The sequence below is a fragment of the Catharus ustulatus genome, chromosome 4, assembly GCF_009819885.2.
Source record: "Catharus ustulatus isolate bCatUst1 chromosome 4, bCatUst1.pri.v2, whole genome shotgun sequence".
In the NCBI taxonomy this organism is placed as follows: Eukaryota; Metazoa; Chordata; class Aves; order Passeriformes; family Turdidae; genus Catharus; species Catharus ustulatus.
This window is the reverse complement of record NC_046224.1, coordinates 51,522,030-51,545,222: the sequence shown is the minus strand read 5'-3', so window position 1 is coordinate 51,545,222 and position 23,193 is coordinate 51,522,030. Positions and strand designations below refer to the sequence as shown.

Genomic DNA, 23,193 nt, shown 5'->3' with positions numbered 1-23,193 from the left:
CATTACAATGGATCTGTTAAAAATGTCACCTTAAATGTTAGGAACATAGAGCTGCAGAAGGGTTCAGAGGTGACTTTTATAGCAGGGAGGAAGAGGACTCTCAAAAGTGGAAGAGTGAGGAAAGAAGTGAAGGCATGATTATGGAAGGGCTGAACAGTCTATACTTTTCTCTGGTACAAACATAGGTATTGTAACTTTGTAACATAAGCAGATGGTAAGTTGTTCTTTGAACTCCATTAAAATGTGAGCTTGATAGACTGTTTTCAAGTCTGGCAATTGTTGCAAGGTAGAAATCTCAAACCCTTTTTGAGGAAGAGCCTTGGAAGTACATATTCAGATAAAAATCTTATATTAATAATTCTTAATTTAGTGTTTAGTTTGGTAGAATAGGAATTTATCACTCTTTTAAATATAGTTAGATATTCTAAGGACTGTCAAGAAAGCTTTTGGAACCAAGAATGCTGATGTAATACATTGAAATACCTTAGGCATGTTGGAGTAGGTGAAAACTTTACATCCATGACTGGAGTATGTGGGAGGATTTGGTAAGAGCTTAGGTTCTGGACAAAAGAAAGAAGGGTGTATTCAAAAGAGGAATTACTGAAGAAGTTAAGGAGTGGCCTTATTAACTCAAGTGAATTGAGGTTATGTGGTAAATAAATGCAGATTGATTAACAGTTGTAATTGCATATGCAACTGATAAATTGCTGCAGTTGCATTTTGTATACTTACCTCTTAAGGTACCAGTCATGCTAAACTGAATAGCATGATACATAAAATGTACCTCAGTTTTTGATTAGGTGTAATAATCACTAACTTCAGAGGGATTTCGTGGAAATCCTATTGTATGAGTTAAAATAAAGAGTTTTAAAGATTATTAAAATTTTGATGGATAATTTTGAAGAGGTGGTTGGTATTCTTGGTCATTGTAACTACTATGTATTCGTGAAGGTGACATCTCATCTGACTTGCTTAATAAATTCAAGATGTTAATTTATGTAAATATGAAGTTGCCTAAATGTGAGATTGACTTTACACTGGAATTGTGATGCTGGAAAAGTCTAACCACCACAATAACTTTCACTTAATTGCTGGACTGCCCTAGTATATCTAGAATTTCAGTTTTCAATTTGTGTCTTTGCAGGCATGGAAATGTTGCATATATGTTTGTTTCATGACTTTGTTCAGTGCTGAAATATGTTAGTCAGGTATACTGAAATCTATACACTCCTGTGTCTTGTGTTTGTACCCCCCTTCCAATCTAAAACCACTACTCAATCAAGATTTCATGTATACTCAAAAAGATTGACCCTGAAGTCTGTAATTACCCTTGTCTGGATAACTAATGCTCAAACTAGGTGTTTATTCCTATTTTATGTTGTTTACATTGAACATTTAGTGTGCTGGGCATGTTTGATTGAGCTAATGAATGAAATATTAAAACTTTTTGAAGTTGGTAGCTTGATAATCCAGTAAGCAATGGCTATGAATTTGGACCTGTAGAACAAAACTGTGAAGTGCTGTAGGGCTTAGTTTGCAAGAGTCTTCAACATATGCTTTTATCAGCTTTAATTAATCTTATATCTGAATACAATAATTGGATGCCTATGAAAACCAGTCCCTGTGTTTGGGTGGGGTTTTTTTGTTTCTATTTGCTGTATCAGAAGAAGCCAAAGAAGGGCTTGTTGGATAGGTAACATGCTAAAATTTTTTGAGCTCAGGCACATGGACAGACTTTTTTGCAAAGTTGCAGAGAGTCAAGCCTTCTTCATTTAGAAAACATTTTCATTGTCACACTGTTTTATACATCATTTGTTGGTTGTAACCGTAGGAATGTAAATCCTACCATTGCTATGTGTAGGAGCAAAGAAAGGGTAAAGGAGCAAAGAAAGGGTAATGGTGTGTACTTCAACCTTTCTTTCAAAACTAAGGTGTAGTAGATCAGCATTTGTCTGCTGACAAGAATGCTACTGAAGTTCATGCAGTTACTAAAAATCATTATTTTAAAAATAATTAGCTTTCTTCTTAGAAAATGGTTTTTTATGGGTTTCTTATCCATATTCACTTACACTTGACAAAGGTTGGAAAACTTGTTTTATAAGTTGGTCCTTAGATTCGTTTGTATCCTCCATTTCTCCTAAGTGAGAAATCTTGCCATGAGTTTGATCTAATATGTCAACCTTTATATTTCTCTTATATTTTCCATTTATAACGGAATTAATGGATCCGTTTCAGCATGGTTGTAGTTCAAAAATCAAGATATTGTCAATCAATCTACTCTTGGGTGGGCAGCTCTTGATGTTTTGTGGATGCATCTATGCATGAGAGTGCATGAGCTCTCAGTGTGTCGTCTCACTCTTGTTTAAAGGAAAATGCTGAGTTGTAGAGCTTTGTTGTATGTATTAGTGGTTAGTAAAAAAGTGGTTTTCCTTTTCTGAATTGTCCACTAAAATGTAAAACCTTCAAATTATTTCAAAGCAATTGAGTTATTAAAGCGAGAGGTCAGCAAATGGCAAGCACAACTTTGTAAGGAAATAGCTGTGAAATTTGTTGACATAGAAAATTCTGGTTTAATGTAAATGCTACTACACTGCATTGTTAAATGCAGTTAGGGCAAAGGTTAATAGATGTCTCTTTGTTATTTGTCTTATTATAGACATTGTTTTTATCTTAACTATTACAGTTTTGTCATAAAGCTATAATGTTGGTATACCTTTTTAGTATTTTCAGACCCTAGAGTAAAGTAATTTCTTTTTTTTTTTTTTTTTGTTTTTGACAGTCAAGGATCCCTTTAGAGAAGAGCTCCAAAAAATACAAGTAAGTAAAACCACTTAACATTGAGATTTTTAATCTGTCACATGATTGTATAAAAACAATATAGATCTGTTCAAAAGGATGCAGTTTTAGTATAATTTGCAGGAAATCAATGCACTTCTTGTAACTGATGTTTTAATATTTTCTTAATCGTGGGTAATATAAATAGGATTGCAAGATTTGGCTATGCCATGCTGGTTGCTTCATATACAGTGAAAATAGTACATAATTTGTATTGTAAAAAGAAAAATATGTTGTAAATTTTGAGATTAAATTTAACAGTTTTTCACTTACTGTTACCATTTGGCTTCTCAACCTTGAAAGCACAGCTGGCAAGAGATTATTTACCTGAAACCCCAAGATCTTATTTAGTGCTATGGAAGAGCAAGGGTTAAAGTCTTTCAAATGGATTTTAAAATTTGTCTTTTTAACTTGGATTCCGTTCTGTGACTTGTTCTTATAGTCACTTTTGTCTGAAGTATCAGGCTAACCATTTTTGAGATGTCACCATTGAAGTTATCTGTATTATTCTTAGTTGTGCAGCATGCATTCAGGTAGTTCTCTCTTCTGCCTTGGATTGTAAACATAGTGATCTGCTTTTGCTAGGCATATACAAGCAAGTATTGCAGGATAATTGTGGAGGATTTGGGGAGGCACATTTTTTTTTGTTTACTGTCTGGGGTTTGGTTTTTTGTTTGGATTGGTGAGTTCTTGTGTCTAGGATTGAACTCTGCGAAAGTGAATAATTGGATATTAAGTAGGTGACCTTGGCTGGTTTCTTGGATAGAAAATGTTTGTGAATCTCTCAAACAAATTAAATTTCTTGAGGCAGATTCTGGGGATTCTTTCAAAATGACTTTACTAGTGCAGAGAGAATGCATTTTGTGCACTGGACTCAGCCCGAGAACCTGTTCTATATGTTGCTTTCTACTGTTTCTACTGGGCTGTTCCATAGTAATCCTATTGCATGCTTGAGTGTTTGTCAGCTACAAAGGTTATACTGTTCAATTCCTTATTTTATGCGGTCCAACTGTTAATTAGAAGAAAAAAATTGGTCGCAGTAATATTTCTCATGTTCAACTCACTGTAGCTATTAGTGAAGTCATGGCAAATAAATGGAACTTGAAGTACTCCTGGTGGTGTGTATGTGTGCTAGAGGACTGATTTTCCTCTTCTGCCACTCACAGTGTTTTCTGGCCAGAAAATGAGTTAATAAGATTGGTTGGTTTCCTGAGGAGTATCAACTACATCATCTTAATCTCAGTGATGATTTCGTAGTACCAGAATAGGGAGAGGAGATGCTGGTAATTGATAGTGCTGTTGGGAAATAATTAATCCATTGTGAAAGAAGTATTCTCCTTTTCTGGTAGTAATTTTCTTACAGAAAAGAATTGGACTATTCACATTTTAAAATTAAGTCAATAGTACTGGTGCATCAGGGAATTAAGCTTGATGTAGTTAGTTGTTTTTCAAAATGAGTATAATCAGCACATGCACAAACTGGAAAATTATTTTTTTTGAATGAAGGCTCTAGTCTTAGCCATTTGATAAAACTTCAATATTTCAGAATAACCTTTATGTTACGCCTTTTTATGTTAGTGTTATGTAATGCCTGTGTGTGTAATTGCATGTTCTTTGTCTTTACGTTTTGAATAATTACTACTAATCTAAAATGGTCCTGGTTATATTTAAATAAAATTGCTCAATATCTTGATATGTTTAACTCCCCTGTAAGTAGCAGTTATATGACATCTCATATTCATGTTTGTTTTGGGAATTAGGCCTTTTTTTATTATGGTCTATGCAGGAAGTATCAACAAAATAGTCCACAGCTTTATGGTATGCTTTGTTTGGGCTTTTTGTTTGGTGGGGGTGGTTTGTTTGATTGTTTCTTTCTTTAATTAAATTACTGTAGTTTGAAGATAGACAACAAAAATCTTCCTTTGCTCTGAATTTTATGCCAGAGTACGACCAGTTGGTAGCATGGCTTGTATAAAACGTCAGTGCACGTTTATAAAGAATAAAACTTCTACATAGTAGCTATCAAAAACCACCCCAAAGAAAACAGACTTTTTTTGAGTCGTTTCACTAATCTCTCAGCAGTATCAAAATAGTACTGTGGGCTTGTTGGTTTTAACTGACAGATCCGACAGAATCCAAACTGCGATCTAGTTTACCTTCAGTAAAGATCTGAAAATTCAGTGTAGTCAATACTTGGATTCAGAATCTGTTGCCTGCATCATTGTTATGTGAGATGTTGTAACTTTCTGCAGAGTATGTGTAAACCCTGGGTTTTTTCTGGTATATAAAGATTTTGGGGATAAATGGTAAAAAGCACATCTGTACTACTGCTTTCTTTAACATAAATATGTTTTTCTCATTCTAGGAAGATGAAATAAGTCTCATGATGAAGAGTTTGTATGCACTTCATGATAAATTGGCACAAGTAGCAGGTAACACTTAAAAAGATTGTGATGTACCATTATGGCACCAACTACAAAAAAGTCTGTGCTCAGATAGTGATTTGTGATAACTGATCGGGTCCCTGATATCCGTTTAGAGTTCCATATTGGGAAACTTGAAATCCTGTTTCTAGTTCACTTACACTGTCCTTTTCCACCAGTACAGCACCTTTTGTTGCAATGTTTCTAATGAGATAGGCTCTTGAATATTGCGATCCTCTGTGCTTTTTGACCCAATGTCTTACTACTTATTCATCAGATTTTGCTAAAAGGTTTAATTTAAATTTGCTATTTGTGAGGAGGACTATGTGGGTTTCTTAGAAGTCATTAATTCACTGTGGTGAAAATCAAAATATTTTGCAACAATAATAAAATGGTTACTAATAAAGTGAACAGTAGTGGTTGAACAAGATTGCCTTGTTAGACAAAATGTCCAACTTAACTATATGAGTTATATAGTAATAAAAAGTGCTGTATATAGTAATGTGTCAGAGTTGGTGTTTAGGGATAGTGTTATTGAATATTCAAAGTAAAAAATAGGGTGGTTTTATCTAGAGTCATAAGGAACACAGTTTTAAACTGCACACGTACTTACACATCACAATCAGGGAATGGTGAAGTTAAGGCTGTGATTATCACTTTGGCATCTGGTGAATGAGAGTTACAACTGAGACTGTGTCATGACTATTAGACTGTTTTTATCATCCTTGCATATTTAACCCATAATGTGTTCAGGAGGTCTTACTGGTATTTGTGCCAACCCTTTGTTTTGCATCAGCAGGTTTTACCGAGAAGGCTCTTCTGTTATTATCAGGTGCTACAGACATTTCGCAAACATGAAAAAATGTGGAAACAGCTCTGTGTCAGATACAAAGCTGACAATGTAATATGTCAAGACAGTGTAAGAACTATGTGAGAAATTTGAGCAGTTCTGTAATACCGTTTAAATTGCAACAGTAATCTATCTTCCTGCAGGAACATTTTGTTTCCACAGCATTTACAGTGTCTACTGTGAATAAAATAGGTGTTTGGACAAACCCCACACGTTTTGGTTTGTTTACATCACAGAATCACAGAATGGGTCAAGTTGGAAGGAATCAAAGTGGGTCATTTAGGCCAACCTCCTTGCTCAAGCAGGGTCATCCAGAGCACATGGATTGCATCCAAACAGTTCTTGAACATCTCCAGCAAGGGAGATTCCACATACTTTCTGGACAATGTGGTCCAGTGCTCAGTCACAGTAAAGAATTCTTCCTCATGCTCAGGTGGGACTTCCTGTGCATAAGTCTCTGCCTATTGCCTCTTGTCCTATTGCTGGGTGCCATCAAGAGCCTTGGATCCATCCTCTTGACATCCTCCCTTCAGATTATTGCAGACATTGATGAGGTCCCCTCTCAGTTGTCTCTTCTTGTGACAAGCAGGTCCAACTCCCTCTGTCTTCCTCGTAAGAGAGATGCTTCAGTCTCTTAATCTTTGTCTTCTGACACAGACCGTCCTCTAGCTGAGCATTCAAGGTGTTTGTTGCTTTTCCTTGCTTAGATCATTGTCATGCTGCTTCCCTCTGTCTTTCAAAGAGTGTAACAGCTTGCTGTTTGTTCAGTGTGTCATCTGGCCCTCCAGGGACCATACAGTAAACAATACAGTACTTACATGGATAAAAAGGTTTGGCACATAATTTCTACGTCTATGAAAAATATGGAGTTTTCTTTATTAGCTGAGGCTTACTTCAGTGCACATAGACATATATAAATCTTTACTTGGGTGCCTTACGAGGAAGAATTTGTATGCTTCAAGACAGCTGCTTGCTTCACCAGATCTCAAAGATGCATTATTCTCTATTAGTCTACTTCTGGCAGCAAGGATCTTCAAATGCTTCCTTTTGAAAAATACAACTCTCCTTTCTTGTTAGGTGGTACTCCAGACTGGAGCTGTAATATGAGATTACCTGGTTGCTCGGCAGAATAGTTTTCATACAGTCTGAAGAAGGCCCTAAGCCATTTTAGGCAGAAATTTGCCTCAATGCCAAGTTTCTTAAGAAACAAGGGGAAGATGTCTACCATACATTTTTGAATACCATATTAATGTAGACCTGACACAATATCTGGAAGCAGTTTAAAAGCCATAAAACAGAGAAAGCTGCAAGGGAGATGCAGGATTTAAGAGTGTTGATCTTGTGCACAGTGTGTCACATCAAAGAAGTTAAGGAATACAGATTTACTCAAAGTGGTGCTTTTCAGGTCTCTCTGCCACATACTTGGAAAAGTTTCTCTCATTTCATACTTGGCTATGAATCATTTGCTCATGTTATAACTATTAATATTAAAAAGGCAGGCTGGAAACTTGAAGTAGTCTGTTCTATTAAGCTTTATTCAACATCTTGACTACCATAAAGATGGTCCTCTTAAAATTTGGTTTCTAGCTCTGTTTAATATTTTTACTGATCTAGTTTCTTTGTCAGCTTCAAATGGAGAGCCAGTGATGGGGTTTTTATTTCAGAAGGTAGGACATTAAGGTTTTTTAAGGAAAAAAATGTCAAAGTAACAGTTCCTTAATTTTGACTTAATATACCATGTTCCATCTGTAGATACCTATTCTGAACTGTGGCATTCCTATATGATGTCAAATTATTTAATTATCCAATATAAAAATAGGTTACCTTTAATGCATCACTATTCTCAGAATTACTAGTCTGCCAGACCTACTGTGAGTAATTTTTTGCCTCAAGAAACTCAGAACTGGATGAGCAGATAGTGCTTCTCCCTTGAACTGAAGTTTGTGTTCCTGTGTTCTTGTCTTGAACGGTTTAGCCATTCTTCAAAACAGCAACTTTTTACTAGCTGTATGTATTTCAGTACCCAACACTTTCTGCTAAGACATCTGAAGATGTCTTCTTTTAACATGTGTATATGAACTTTATACCAAGAGTTACTTCATTGGAGTGACTTCAATAGATGACATCCATTTTCAGTCAGACCTGCAAAATGAATAAATCTAACCACTATATTCACAAGAAGCAACCAGCTACCCATGGGTATGACCCTTTCTTGTAGATAAAAGATTTTTTTAGATAGCTGTTTCTTTTGCCTGGCATTTTTGAGTGTGACAGTCTATCAGATTTAGACAGTTTCCTTCTTTTCACAGGTTCTTTAGATGCAGGGCTGAATTAGGCTTTCATATGTAATAAGGCTTCCTGATAAATCCATGGCTAGAAGAAAATCCTGGCAAAACATCTAATGTTACTTAATATTAGTTTCAGGTATCAGCTACTGTATCTGATGGCTGTCACAGGCTCTCTGTTCTGTCACTCTCCTTGATCTTTGGTTTTTCAGGTAATTGTGCTGTTTCCAACCAGTGACTGAATAGCTATTTAGCAAGTTCTGGTGTGTTACTGAGGTCTTGAATTTGCCTTTGGAAGATCGTGTATTCTTACTTGCTCTTGGTCTGCTTCTGCTTTTCTTGAGCTCCCTACTTTTGTGTTCTGCTGCAAGTAACCTGAAAACATGAGACCTACTAAACAAAGGTCTTGTATAAACTGTTCGCAGTTTGTATCAGTGGCCATATCACATCAAGCTATAAGCTAGAGATCTGTGCTAAATCCACATCTTCCTTGAAATATTAGATTTCCACTGTTTTGCTACCAAACAAGAAAATTATTTTCAGTGTAAAGCAAATACTTCAAAATTTTTAATATTTCTGTTGCCTGTATATGCTGCAGCTCATAAGTTAAACGCCTAAATTAAAACCAGTTATAAATATTCTAGCCTGCATGGGAAAGATGATCTGACTTGGTTTCTGTATTATAAGCAGTTGAGACATAATAAGTATTTCTTTAAAACTGAAGCTTTTGGTAGTTGCTTTTTGGTAGTATTTCTAGAAGAATTTGACTTTTAAGTGGCTTGCCCAAATACACTAAGTAAGCTAAAGTGTAGTTTTGTGATCCTTGCTGGGATGTGCTACTTTTTGCCTTCCTGCAAAAGCAAATAGAAAGGTTCTTTGATTGGTCTTGAAATCAGTGATTGGTGCCCAAGGAAAGTTGTAAGCTCAAAGATCCAAGCTTTCTGTAAGCTCACAGCAGACATTATAACAGTGGGGCAGTTTTTATAAATACCTAAGATGTATCTTGCAGCAGACTTGTGTAAAGTTTTTTTGTCTGTGCTTCAGTTTTATTCCTGAATATAGGGCCTCAAATGGAACAGTTGGGAAACATTTTTGGCTCAGACTATGGAAAGTGGGTTTCCGGGCCAAGTGGTTAATGATTGCACCAAAGTTATTCAAAGTAAGCCTTCATTTGCAGAACTATTAGCTAACGCAGTAACTGAAATGGCATATAGGAATATCCTGCTGTTGCAGTAAAACAGAAGGTTGTCTGACTTGTGAAATGCCTAACTTTCTGCAAGCTTTCAAATTCATGAGTTTCTCAAAAGAAAGCTGTTAAAGGGTTCTGAGCAGAAGTTGTGTTGGAACAAGAAACTGTGTATCCAATAGCTTTTTGTACAAGACTGAAACTCCATAACTTTAATTAGCTGACTTCTTTTGAGAGTGGGAGATGACATGAAAGTGGTTTTTTTCCTCTACCCCCCACCCCAGTATTGCTTGAGGGAAATTTGAACTGATGGGCCTTAGACATTGTCAGAGTCCAGGCAGCAAAGGTGTTCTTAACTGTTAAACTTGTTCAGAGGGAATAGAGTTTGAAAAATATTTCAACAGCAGGACTGAGAGGAAACTGCTGGTTTCTGAAGATGAGACCAGAAGCTGTTAAGTCAGTGTGCTGGCTGGGTGCTGCATAAACGTGATTCTTGGAAGAAGGCAAATAAGATTAGCATTTAAAACTACTAAAGTAATTCAGTAGTCCCCTACCTAAGGGAGCTTTTGCCCTGTGTTCTAAAAAGGTGGAAAATCCAACATGAACTCTGAAACCTGTTTATAAGAATTCATTTTTCATGATCTGTCTCCTGCTTGTGTGTTTGGTTTGCTTTCTTGTCTCTGTATGAACCTCACCCTTTTAATTCTCCCTCATTTATTTCATAACAGGGCTTTTCTGCTTATCTAGATAATTAAAAAAAAACAACCAAAGAAAAGCTTCTTAGCAGAAGGGTCTCATCCCCCTTCTCTCACAAGCTGTTTTGTTCAAAGTATGACTGACATGCTTTCTCTGTATTTAAAAGACCCCAGAAAGACTTCAGGTCTTACCAAACAAGAGAAAAGTCTTATAATGTACGAACACCTGTCAGACTTGCTGATATCATACAACCTAATATGTGATGTAAATTGTTCATATGGCTTTTACAGAGATATGTTTTGAGTTTGTTGTATTTACTCCATCAGTTCTAGATTTAAAACAATATGCTTACACCAGAGACTGTATGAGTGTGATGTATAGTTATTTCAAGTCTGCTAATCTTGAAATATTAAATCACTGATGATTACACACGTAAATTTACAGGCTGTGCAGTTTATGCTGTACAAAAACAAAGTCTGCCTACATTATATACAAGAAAAGCCCATAGCTCCAGTTCAGGTGCTGAGTTCCAAAATTAGAATGGGTTTTTATGAAAGTGGTGTCCATTTTCAGCAGTGATCTGTCTAGTTTTGCTATTACAGTGGATTCAGGCACTTTGAAAGTCTTAGACGTTGCATGCTAATTTTCAGTTGAAACAGCTTGTAAAGTTTTCTGCTCAGCACTTGATTGAAAATACATGCATGCACACAGGCTTAGTTCCAGCAGCACTTCTAGCCCAGTTAGTATATGAGCATTCTTAAAAACACTGTTCCTATTTCTCTATATCCAAACAGTAAGAGCATCCCTGTTGCGCTAATGTGCTTGCTGGGCCAAATTCTCTTAAATCTGTTGAAGTGTACTGAACAAAACTTCAGCAGTCTGAGAAGGACTTAGGCTTCATAGAAACATGTATTTCTTTGAAACTCCAACTGAATGAGGCATGAAGGTGCTTCCCTGTAACTTGCTAGTGTTTCCTAACTTCTGTTCACATTGCCTGGAATGTTCCTGTTTGTGTAGGGAACTAATACTTGAAATTGCTCTTTTTAAAGTATATTCCAATATAAATGAAGGTTTATGTTTTATAGAAGCACAAGTATCTTAAATTTTCTTAGCCTTGCTATAGCTTTGGGAATAGATTCAAGAAGGTAAGGCAGGCATAACACTGAGCCAATGAAAAGCTGGGTTTGTTGTTTCGTATTTTATTGTTTTGGCATAGTAAAAGGATAGTTGCAGGTGCCAAGATTTAGTTTGGGTTTTTTTTTAAGAAATATCAGGGAAAAGAAGTGACTTGTCACTTCTTCAGTTCTTCAGAAATGATGGCCTAGTGGTAGGTGAAAAACTGGTGTTAGACCTTCTCCTTTTCTGTATGGCTTTGTGTTGATATGACTGTCACTACTTTCACTACTTTTTTTTTGTTGTGTTTGTATGAACCATGTACCTTTACTTTAGCAGAGAAAACCAGGCAGATGATGGTACATTGCTCTGAGAACTGACTAGGCATATAAATACCTTATTTCCTGGCTACTTCTACGCACATTCCAAAACCACTAGGAGATGGTAAAAGCGCCCATTTCAAGCCATAGTGGAATTTTGTGCATGTTCAGGAAAGCAGTGAATTACCAGATTCACTTAGGCCAATCTAAAGAGCAGTAAATTCATAGTGCCTGAGATATTATGGATGTATTGCAACTGGAACTTGGTCTCTATAAAAGATAAGACAGGTTCTAGAGTTAAAGAAAAAAAATATCTGGAAACTGAGTTAGGGTACAGTAACTTCTATATGGTAATGTCTTTCTGATAGTTCTACATGCTGCCTACTGTTCTGCTTTTGGTGTAAATACCAAAATACACTTTCTGAGCAGTACATGGGATTGTACTGCTTTGATTTGTCCATATTCTTAGCTCTGAAAATCATCGGGATTTTTAAACTTCTTTTGAGGAGAAATTTGTGTGGAGATTTTTTTCGTATTTTAAGTGGAACCTTTGAGGATTACTGTACTGCTATTGCTGCTTGTGTAAATTCTGTTAACCATAAGCTGGTGTTTAGGTGATGTTATTTTATATAATGCAGTAATAAATAGCTCAAAATAAAAGTCTTCATTTTACCAGGGGAACACGAATGTGGCAGCTCTATTCAAAGAAACCTTACCGTCCAGGAGGCAGCTGCATATTTAAAAGTAAGTGAATGAGTTATTTTTCATTGATTTATAGAAGATTTGTATAAGTTGTAATTTGTAAGGCCTGTTTTCGTATCTAATGTATTGACTTGGTATTGAATATTATTTGGAAATTATTGGAACTGATTACTTGAATATATGCTACATATGATTTTTATTTGGGGATGTAGTGAGCATTTGTGGAGAGGGAGAGTAAAAGAAACTGACTTAGTTACAATGAAAGTAAAGTGTAGCTAGTAGTGCTTCAGTGACATTCAGGGCTTTTTTCTCTTTCATTAAAACACTAGGAGATTATTTGGATTGATGGAAATAGTTGACCAACATGAAAATAATAAATTTATAAAATTCAAATATCTAGAAGCTTCTCCAGAGATCACTGTATTGGGTTTTGAGACTTCATAGAAAAGGATGCTGTTTTCCTTTATTTGTGGAGAAAGGTTTATGTGTAGATCTGTGCAAGCAACCTGACAGGCAGCAACTGTTTGGAGAGGCTATTCAATGATGGTTTAAATACAAATGGTCAAAAAAAGCCCTTTTAGTTAATTTGATCGCTGTGCAGTATTATGAGATCCCACTCTCTGTCATTCCCCTGCCTCACTCCCCAAATAAAAGATGACTCTTGCCTTGTCTTGACAGCTGTAGGGTTTATTTTAGCCCACATTAGTGTTCCCTTCAGTGGAAAACTACTTGAAACTTTTAAGAAGCAGAGAGTGCAAGATTTCTGTGATTGGATAGGGAGGAGTTAAACTCTAATGTGTTTAATATACAAATGTGTAGAAATTTTGCATTTTGGCAGACTTATATGTAGTAGACAAAAAGGAGCAATGCTTTAGAGCATCCCCGAGAAGCTGCCAACACTGGTTTATGGTTTGGCAATAATAATCTCTATCTGTTAAAACCAGTGCATTGTGGAAGAAATTGAGGCGATGCCCTAGAGCTGAATGTCTGAAAAGAATGCTATAACTGTTACCATACCTATTATGCTGAAAAGAATGATATAACTATTACCATAACTGTATTAGCTCTGCTAGGAAGCTCAAATTTAATATGAGAAGTTTTTGCTTTGTAGAAAGTCTTATTTAAACATACAGTTGCTTTGCAGAATTTCTGTGCTCAATGATAAAATTTTCAATATTTTAATCTCACAGGTAAAATAAAACCATTACTGTATTTTCTTAAGTACTTATGCTTGAATTCTAAGCCAATGTGAGGTTCAGAGGAAAGATGAAATAAAACCTTTTGGGGACTATAATTTCAAATACAACAATAACTTCCATTTTCACTTTTCTCTTTCTGAGAAAGAACATGCAAGATGAGCTACGGAGAAAGCCTTAGATAGCTGTGAATGTTGTCCTATTGGAGTTGGTATCAAATAATTTTTTTAAAAGTCAGTGTCTGTGTAGTGCTGTCAGTTCTTGATCTACAAATACTGGATTTATTTTTTCAAAATATCTGTTAAAACTATATTTACTTAAACTTCTTAAAATAGAACGGAGCATGGAACTGCTTTTATAGGAGGCATTTCCAGCGGAGTTTGGATCTCGATGGAGTTTCACTCGGAGTAGATTTCCAGTGATCGCCGCCTAGTGGCTGAATAATTTTTTCTTGCACAAAGTTAGGGTTGAGAATAAAGCGGTGAATGTGGCTTGGCTTTTCAAATAGTCCTTAGTTTGATGGATGCTGGTGAGTCTGAGAACTGCTTGTAGCAAAAATGGACTTACTTTATGCAGTGAACAGCTACTCAAAATCTGAAGAATCAGCAACAAAACAAAATAGTTTTGACTACTAATCTGTGCAGGGGTTTTTTGGCTTGATAACTCCCAGGTTGTTAATGAAGTTGCTAATTACTATTGTATTTTGACAGAATTTAGATCCAGAATATGAAAGTGTACTTAATACATCATTACAGTGGATCTTGAATAGTGGGGAAGATGTTGGCATAAAGTAAGTGGTGTTTATTTCTTAACTTAATTTCTTCTATGAGACTGTATCCTTTCTCATTAGTACTGTATATTTTTAATAGGTGTCTCAGCAATGATCCTAATGACATGGATGTCACTAATGTGACAGATGTGAAGTATCTGGAATCCACTAGTCCAAAGATGTCTTTCAGGTGTCGTTTTCGCCGTGCATTTGTCAATGTAACTCACAGATTATCAATATTGCTTTGGGGTAAGTTAATAAAACAGTCAACCTCTTTTTATTGTAACTCATTATTATCTAAATGCATGGGGAAGAGCAAGCTTAGAGAAAATTTTTATTCAACCATAAAACTTGGAGTTTATATTGGTGTTGCAATTAAATTGTGGTTTGATTTGCATTTCCTTTGCACCACTGTATTTCCACACTGGTTATCATCTCCTTCTCTAGTCAACTGAACATATTCATTCTTAAGGAAATCTTTTTCCCTGCCAGAGCAATCTTGTGCCTTTCAAAAGTTCCATGTTGAACTGATCAGAAAAAGCAAACTGTTCAGTAAAAAGATTATAGCCTTAATTTTGAGGATATTTCACTGTTGTTCCAAGAAGTTTAAAAAGTAACTGCAGAAAAGGTCATCTGGGATGCTGAGCTGTTTTTAAAAAAATGAAATGTTTTTCTAGAAGCAGCTGCTCTTTCAAGTGAAAGAGTTTGTGTTTGTGTGTAAGAGTATAAAATACAGACAGCAAGTACGGTGTATTTCACTAGTTTTGGAATGTACAGTGCTTGTTAAGTAGTTCAGTCTACTGTAACCCTGTAAACTCTGTTAAATATCCAATGCTCTATTACTGTTTAAAGAGTATTATGCATGTTAATGCAGGTATAGCAATGGTTTGGGGAGTCTTACACTACATGAAATACCGCTGGGCAAAAGAAGAAGAAGAAACAAAGCAGATGTATGATATGGTGGTGAAAATCATAGGTATGGCTTGTTCCGTTGTGTCTGATCTATCTGTAGCAACTTTGTATAAGCTTTCAAAGTACTGACATTAATTCAGTTATATTTCTTCCTGTTTACTAGTCATCATGCTGTTAGAGTTCTTGGTCCAGTGTGATCCATGTGTTTTGTTTCTTTTCCTTTTTTTTTTTTTTTTTTTTTTTTTTGGTACCCCATCCTTTAAACCTAATCAAAGCTTTTGGTTTAAAGCTTGTAATTTGTGAATTGCACCAGCATGGCTATAAAGTTGCCATTGACTTGGTAGTATTTTGTCCTACTGTTGAGCACAAATATAAATGCAGTGTTTGTTTACTGAAGTATGGTGACAGTTTGCTTTCTGTATCTGTTTCTTCAGCTAACTTCAGTTAAAATATCCGCTCCAAAAATTTGTGGTAGCTCTCGATACCATCTTTAATGGCTTTTCATTAAAAAAGCAGCTTTTTGATTAATTTGAGCAGAAATTACATTACTAAAATGTGTTCATAACTGAACTCTGAAATCCTCTCTTTCTACTTGAAGCCACAGTGTTTGCAGTAGTTTGTGTATGTAGTTTTTAAGCTTTTACTTAAGTTGTTCTGTTACTTTCATTTAGTAACCATAAATAGAGAGATGGTAGAGAAATCAGAACTGCTTGATTTTAACCATGTGCCCACATTTTTTGTGAGCAAATCAAGTTTTGTTGAAGTGTAAGGAAGACACTTTATTTTCAGTGATGGCCATCTTTGCTAACACTTAAAAAGTACCCATCTGGGATACATGGATACAGTGTTTGGTTAATTTGCCTTACGAATGGTTTGGAGAAAACAATGTTTCAAAACATTGGAAAAACGTAACTACTGAAACTGGGAGGGGTGTTCAGAGTAGCTGTTAATTGCCACAAGTGGTACTGTTGTTAATTTTGCATGAGCTACATAGTTACCAGTTTGATTTCTTTTTATGGTGTCCTCAGATGTTCTCAGAAGCCACAGCGAGGCATGTTCGGAAAACAAAGAGTTGCAACCTTACATGCCAATTTTACATGTGCGTGATTCTCTAATACCACCTCAGGACAGGTACGTTATCACTAGAAGTACTGAAAGGAGGGAAAACCAGTAAAAAGAAATTGGTCAATTAACCTAATTTCATATAGAAATAACTTAATTTCTTAATAGATTGCACAGTGTAATATTTTGGAGACTCCTGTTGATACAGGTGGGAGGAAGAGCATTGGATTTCTCTTACGTGGTGGATGTCAACTATGCAGGTTGTTGTAATGCTAACTTTGTAATTCTTGCTTCAATTTTTAAGGAGGAAGATGAATAAAGTCTGGAACAGAGCAGTTGACTTTCTTGCAGCAAATGAATCTAGAGTTCGTACAGAGACACGAAGAGTAGGTGGAGCAGAGTTCTTGGTTTGGAAGTGGATGCAACCTTCTGCAGCATGTGACAAAATTTTAGTAATACCATCGAAAGTGTGGCAAGGCCAAGGTACTGAAGATATATTTTGCAGATATAATTGTCTTAATTTTTGCGTCTGACTTAGAAATGGTACTCTGTTGCTTGAACATGAAAGGCTTGTTTTCTCTCATGCATTTAAGGATTGTTATAAACTGTCAGTGCTATTTTTCTATTATCTTGTTGTATGGACTTACCTTTTTGGTGCATTGTGTCTACCGTGTTTTCAAAGAAAATGAGCTTTTCTGTTTTAACTACTGCAGAAATATGCAGTGGGTATTTAGCCAAAGTGAGTTACTTCCTTTTCATGAATTAAAAAAAAAAAAAACAACTCGTTAGTTGGTCAAATTCTGGCATTCCTTGCACTTAATGGAAGTAATGTGATTGATTGTATCTGACAGCAGGTAAATTGGATCTTGCAGACTTAAGTTTCCTACTGTTAAGTTGTCAGTAAGATGCCTAAAGGCAAAGTTAGGAGGAAGAGATGTTTATTTTAAAAGGGAAACAGTAAGGACAAAAAACTCCTCAATTAGGAGAACGTTTTTCTACATTGCATTTGTTTTTCAAACTCTGTAGTGTAAAGCACTTGCTTTAGTAGAGAAGGCAGTTTGTCATACATGGATTTTGCAACGGTCTGTCACTTTTCACTTTTATCATGAGATCAAGTGGCAAGAATTTAGTAGGTTTTCAGTTTGTGTGTCTGCAGTGGTCACATGTTCCTGGTTTGTTTTCTTTTTAACTTTCTTCATGTTAAGCTTCAGATTTTGGTTTGGTCTTTTTTGAAAAATGAAAAATTGACACTATAGGACTCAAATTCTGGTTTGCAATTAAAAAAGAATGGTCATTTCCATCTCTGTCTGAGTCTGAAAGTAAGTAATAGCATGATATACTTCTCAAACATACTATGGTTTTAGCATTGCATTTCTCATTTTAAATAATTCATTGGAAATGAGGGTTGCTTTGTTAAAAATACCATGTGAATGCTACTGCAGGCTTGAGGTTCTGTGTTTTGCAGTAGTAGTAATGTGGCATTCTGCTGTGACGATTGATTTCTCAACAACAACAAGAAGCTTGATTTCTCAATTTCTCAAAGTTTTTATTATTAAGGCGTGTATATGAACTTTATTCCAAGAGTCGTGCAACCTTTTCTTTCCAGGACATTGTGCATTAGGAATGTGCAAGTGCTTTAGTTGCAATACAGAAATGGTGAGTTTTTTCAACAGCTATTTCTGTTGCATCTCTAGTGCGGCCACGACTGAATTTCAGGCACTTACATTGAACACAGCTTTTGCAAGTTTTATATAGGTATTATAAATCTGAATCTTCTACATAGTATTGCTCAATGCAGTCTGGGAAATATGCTCTAGTTCTAATTTACTACTCATTTGCTCTCAGTTTTTCTTGTCCTGTTTGATTGGAGTATAAATCACTCCATGACATTCTGTCCTGTATTAGAAATTGGATCAGATCTCCCCACCTGGAGACACCTCAGTGCGTGATAGCTCAAGTAGTGTTTTGCTACCTGTAATATATATACGTTCAAGACTGTAAACAGAACAGTGGTCTCCAAAACTTTCTAGAAAGTCAGCTGCTGTAGTAGCTACTGTTATGCAGCATCCCAGTTTAAGCATCTGATACCTACTTCAGCACATTGAAATGTGAACAGATCTCTCAGCTGTGGCTTTTATATGTATATTCCTTAGAGTATGTACTCAAGACTCCCTGTTTCCTGTTGAATATGATGTATCAAAATCCATTCTATTTCAGTCCTTTTAATTGCATTTTTCCTAATTTTCTTGTTAGTTTGAAGTCTACCAAAGTTCTCTGAAGAACTGAAATTGCATACTTCAGCTCTAATAGAAGGGCGTGGAAATGGGGTGGCTGAAATGACAATGGGTTATTTGGGCTCTTGAAATCAGCAGGCAAAGGCAATTTCCACATGCAAAGGCTTTCTACTTTGTACTCCTTATGTTCAGATGACTGTTGGAAATAGTTCCATTGCATAAGTCTCATGCTTTTTGCACAGCTATTTCTTTCCTGATGTTAGGAATGCTAGATGTATGTGTTGCTTACTTCCTTTCTTGGAAGTATACATTAACTGGAATTTAAGTTCTTACTCCAGTTCTGATATTTGAATGTAGAAGTTCATAAATCTAAATATTCTTCAAGACTGCTATGCCTGGAACAGACTCAGCAGATAGAAAATCATGATGAATTATTGGGCCTGAATCTTGTGAATAAATTTTAAGCTTGCAATTTTTTAACCATCTGAGATCTGGTAATGCTCTGTAGCAGAGAACAGCTCCTGGGCATGTGCAATTGAAGAAGAAACCCTTTTCAGAAAGGCCTACCGGTCTATACAGGGTTATCCATGAATGCTAGTGTGCATTTTAACTATGGGATCTGTAGCTTGCAAGATCTAATGCTGGCTATCTGTTAGCAGTGTGTTAAAGCATCACTGTGACATTTTTTCCAGTCTTTTAGGATGAAGCCTGTGTTTTGACAGTTTGTTTTGGTTTTTTTTCTTCTGGATCAGAATAAATTCAGGTGCCATCCCTTTGAATTACCTATGGGATACAGTAGATGTGTTTGTTAAAAAGAGAAGGGTAGGTAAGCTCATTGTAGGATGGACAAATGCAGTGTTTTGAAAACAATGTTCAATAGAATAGTCAACAGAGAAACAATCTTGATCATGTCAAGTGGTTTAATTAAATCAGGGGAGAGAACCCCACAATTCTGGTCTGTTCAGTTTGCTTTTGAAAGAACAGCTACAATTGTCCTACCACACCTGTGATAACTGGAGCTCTGAAGAAAACTAGGTAGGCAGGGCTGCAGTGTAGCTAAGCTAACAGGAGAAGCTAAAGTTCTTTGACAGCTCTGGAAATGAGATAAAGAGGTTCTCTGAAGTACCACATCTAGGGTGATATTTCATCCTGCAGCATGGAAGATAACCTGTTACCTTTTGTGAATGACACCCCTCCTCCCTGGCTTGTGCGAACATAATCCTTTCTCTGAACAAAAACAAGCAAAAAAACCCCAAAGCACAATTATACTCTTAACTATTGCAAGAAAACTGGAATTCCTGCTGCTTGTAAAATTCTTTATCCATGCTGTATTTGCCTTCTACAGCTGAATTAACTGTATTAAACCTCAGTTTGATCATACTCTTCTCTTTGGTAAGATATTAATTTCAGTATCTTCCACATGTGTTAAAGAACCTCATGTTGTGTGAAAGGACATAATTTCAATATTTTCAGATAGTTGTTTTCTCTGAATGTAAGGGTTAGTACCTAATAAATTGCAGTGATCTGTGACTTAACATTGAAACAACCTGGCTTTAAGAAACATGGTTACCTATATTTGATACAAGTCTTCAGTCTTAATCAGGTTCATCAAATTCATATCTGAAGGTCTTTTGGGCTGCCTTGTAACTCAAGGTGATGATACTTGGGTATTCCTTTAGCAGTAACATATTAGTAATTCAAGGGGCATAGGAAACTGTACTACAATCTCTTCAGTGAATCCAGTGCAAGAGACACTTCTTCCATCATAGACAGTGATAAAGGGGCTGACAAAAGCACTTGTGTTTTGCTGCTGCTGCTCTTCAAATCTGGAATGATACAGTGATATTCAGTTTAAGGTAGTAAAACAAAGTACATTAAGAATGAAACAAAAAGTAGCTTCCTTTTCTTGAAAGTGCTCAGTAATCCCCAACAGGAATTTATGAAAGTCCTAATTTTTTCCTGCCAGTGACTTACTGCACAAAGTTGTGCTTCTGCTTTCCTATTTCATCTCTACCTTTTTACTTTTGTCTTGTAAGCATTACTCCTTAGACCGGTGTAAAAAAAGGTGTGAGATGCTTAGTTAATAAGTGTCTAGCTTAGTCTGTTGTCCTGCAAGAATGTCTACTTAAGCCCTTATCAAGAATATTTTGTATGCTCCACACCAATGTAACTTTTCAAATAATCAGTACTGTATTCTGAACAGCTTTGTCACAGAAACTTCCTCTTTTGGGGGAGGGGGAGAATCAGTTGTTACACATGTGTAATGAAGTTCAAGAGACATCAGTTAACTATACTTGCCTGTGTCTTCTCTAAATTCTCTTTTTGGTCCCATTTCTGGTATACCTGTTAAGGCTTGTTATTGTTCTAGCATTAATTTCACACTTCGCTTATTTCCATGATAATTCTTTCCCTTATACGTGAAAAGCTCCATCTAAGTTGCAAAAATTGCTTTTAATTTATCATGATTTTGAAAATTTTTTTTGAGAAAAGACAGAGTTCATCTTTATTTTCATATGCTGTAGTGCCCTGGGCATGCTTCTCTACCAGTAGGATGTTACATTGAGTTAGAAACAGTTTAGTCTTGTGCTGATGGTAGGCTCTGGCTGAGATCTTGCAATCAAAAGGACATCAAAGTTACTAGAAACTGGTACAGGCAAAGCTTGGTTTATATAGGGTGAATTCCCCATTTAGTTACTTCTGAATAGCTCAGTGGTGTAGCTCCTTCCGTAAATATCGGTATGGATTTTTTTTAGTTCATAAACAGCTTGCAGAAATGTTGATCCTCTGGGTCTAGGATCTCTGCAAATAATCTCACCATTCTCTATCCTTGGATTAAAACCATGTGCTGGATAAACCTAGTTACAAACAATCAGCACATAATTTCCTCAACCCCACACCTTTTCAGGTCCAGTCCATGACTAGGCCACCCCAGATCACCTTCTCCAGTATGGTGTGATGCCCCAGTGTACAGTATACTAGTGACCTTTCACCCCACCATTGACCTGCTGGAGCCAGCCTCCATTAGTAAGGTTGGTCCATGCATTTTTCAATGTTGCTTAGTTCTGTAAAGTTTTATTGTATACCCTATGTATAATTTTTAATAAGGGGCGAAAAACTTTACAAAACCATGTACTGTTGAAAAAGGACTTGTCCTTAAATTATAGGCAGCTCAGAGATAGACGCAATATCACCAGCATATTTAGAAATTTCCCAAGGGGAAAACAGTTGTTACAGGTGTTGGTGACTTACACTCTCTATGCATGTATATTCTTAATAAGAAGGCTTTTAGTTAATTAGAGAACTTGGCAGTAGATTTGATAGTAGAATTGGAGGCTATCTTTTCTAATTGGTAACTGTATTTTATTTGTTTTGGGAATTTACATAAGAAGCAGGGTTTTTATGCTGTGTCTCCAGGCAGTGAGTTTTCTCTTAGTTAGTGCTTGTCTTTCACAAGCAGTGTCTTCCACATGACTTAATTGTGTTTGTGTGACTTGTTTTTTGTTTGGGTGGCAGTGTTCATGTATTTTGGATGTACTTTCAAGATGTTAAAAGATCAGCAGTAAGAAGCACAGATATCTGCCCAAAACAGAGACTTTCTGACCCTTGGAGTGTAACATCTTGAACATGTCAAATTTTTCTAAAGCAGAGATTGTAAAGGAGAATCATTAGCAGCAGTTTGGAACAAAATTTTTTCTTGTTGAGATTTTTAATCTTATGTTTAAACTCTTGAATTTACTTATCTCAGTCTTCAAAGTAAAACTTCCTTGCCTTGAAAGCTGTTTTACTAGGCTATCCCCTTTTATTTCTGTTACTGCTTTGTTGGCCCTTCTCAAGGTGTGAAACTGCCTTATCTGAATCTGAAGTGCTCATTGATTCCTTTTCTCATGGCACAGTCTTCTCTTGTGACTCCCATAGTAGAACTTGTGACTTTTAGAGAAGTTAATATTTATTTTATGATTTCAGAATGTATGTCATGGCACTATTCTGCTTTGAGTTACTCTACATTTTGATTTTCATTTTTCTTCTTGCATGTATTTTATCCTCTGGTATGTTTCATTTCAGATTTTTAGAAGCTTTCTATCATGTGTGATAATTTAGGGCTACAAAAGCCCTGTCCTTGTAGAACATTCTTGACATGTTAGTGCACTTCAGATGCAGTGCAACATCCATCTTAAGGTCTCCCTGTTTATTAGCCAGATGGGCAGCAAATTTGCCCAGAAGTGGAAGAATTTGAAATTCATCAGGCAGTTAAAACAGTATGGTTAACTTCTAATTCCAAACATTTACTCCAGACGTTATGTATATCTGTCTTTTCACGGGGAGATGTAGTGCAAATCCTTTCTTTTCAAGTATATGTTATTTTTTTTTAAATATCCTGAATTCCTTCCATGTGGCCTGAATGTAAGAGAGTGCCTTAAATATAGAAGTTTTAAGTATAAATAATTCAGCCAAATGTTTTCTTCAGTATGGTAGAAGACTCTGCAAAACTTAATTTGCTTGAATTCTTTCATATGTGAAGGAAACTTTGTTCTGAGTAAAACTAGAAAGGTATGAATGTATGAAGTTGACATTTCTTAACTCAATGCATTATGCCTGTCAATAATTAGTAT

At 36.0% G+C, this 23,193-nt stretch overlaps 1 protein-coding gene across 1 annotated transcript in view; it reads left to right on the top strand.

The window, feature by feature from the left end:
- The window catches only part of LEMD3 (LEM domain containing 3), a 42,998-nt gene that overhangs the window by 14,350 nt on the left and 5,455 nt on the right, over positions 1–23,193 (top strand). The window contains exons 2-9 of the mRNA XM_033058129.1: positions 2,780–2,817; positions 5,201–5,267; positions 12,385–12,452; positions 14,317–14,396; positions 14,476–14,624; positions 15,250–15,351; positions 16,316–16,418; positions 16,654–16,832. Coding sequence (XP_032914020.1) covers positions 2,780–2,817; positions 5,201–5,267; positions 12,385–12,452; positions 14,317–14,396; positions 14,476–14,624; positions 15,250–15,351; positions 16,316–16,418; positions 16,654–16,832 — 786 coding nt within the window. The remainder of the gene's footprint in view (positions 1–2,779; positions 2,818–5,200; positions 5,268–12,384; positions 12,453–14,316; positions 14,397–14,475; positions 14,625–15,249; positions 15,352–16,315; positions 16,419–16,653; positions 16,833–23,193) is intronic.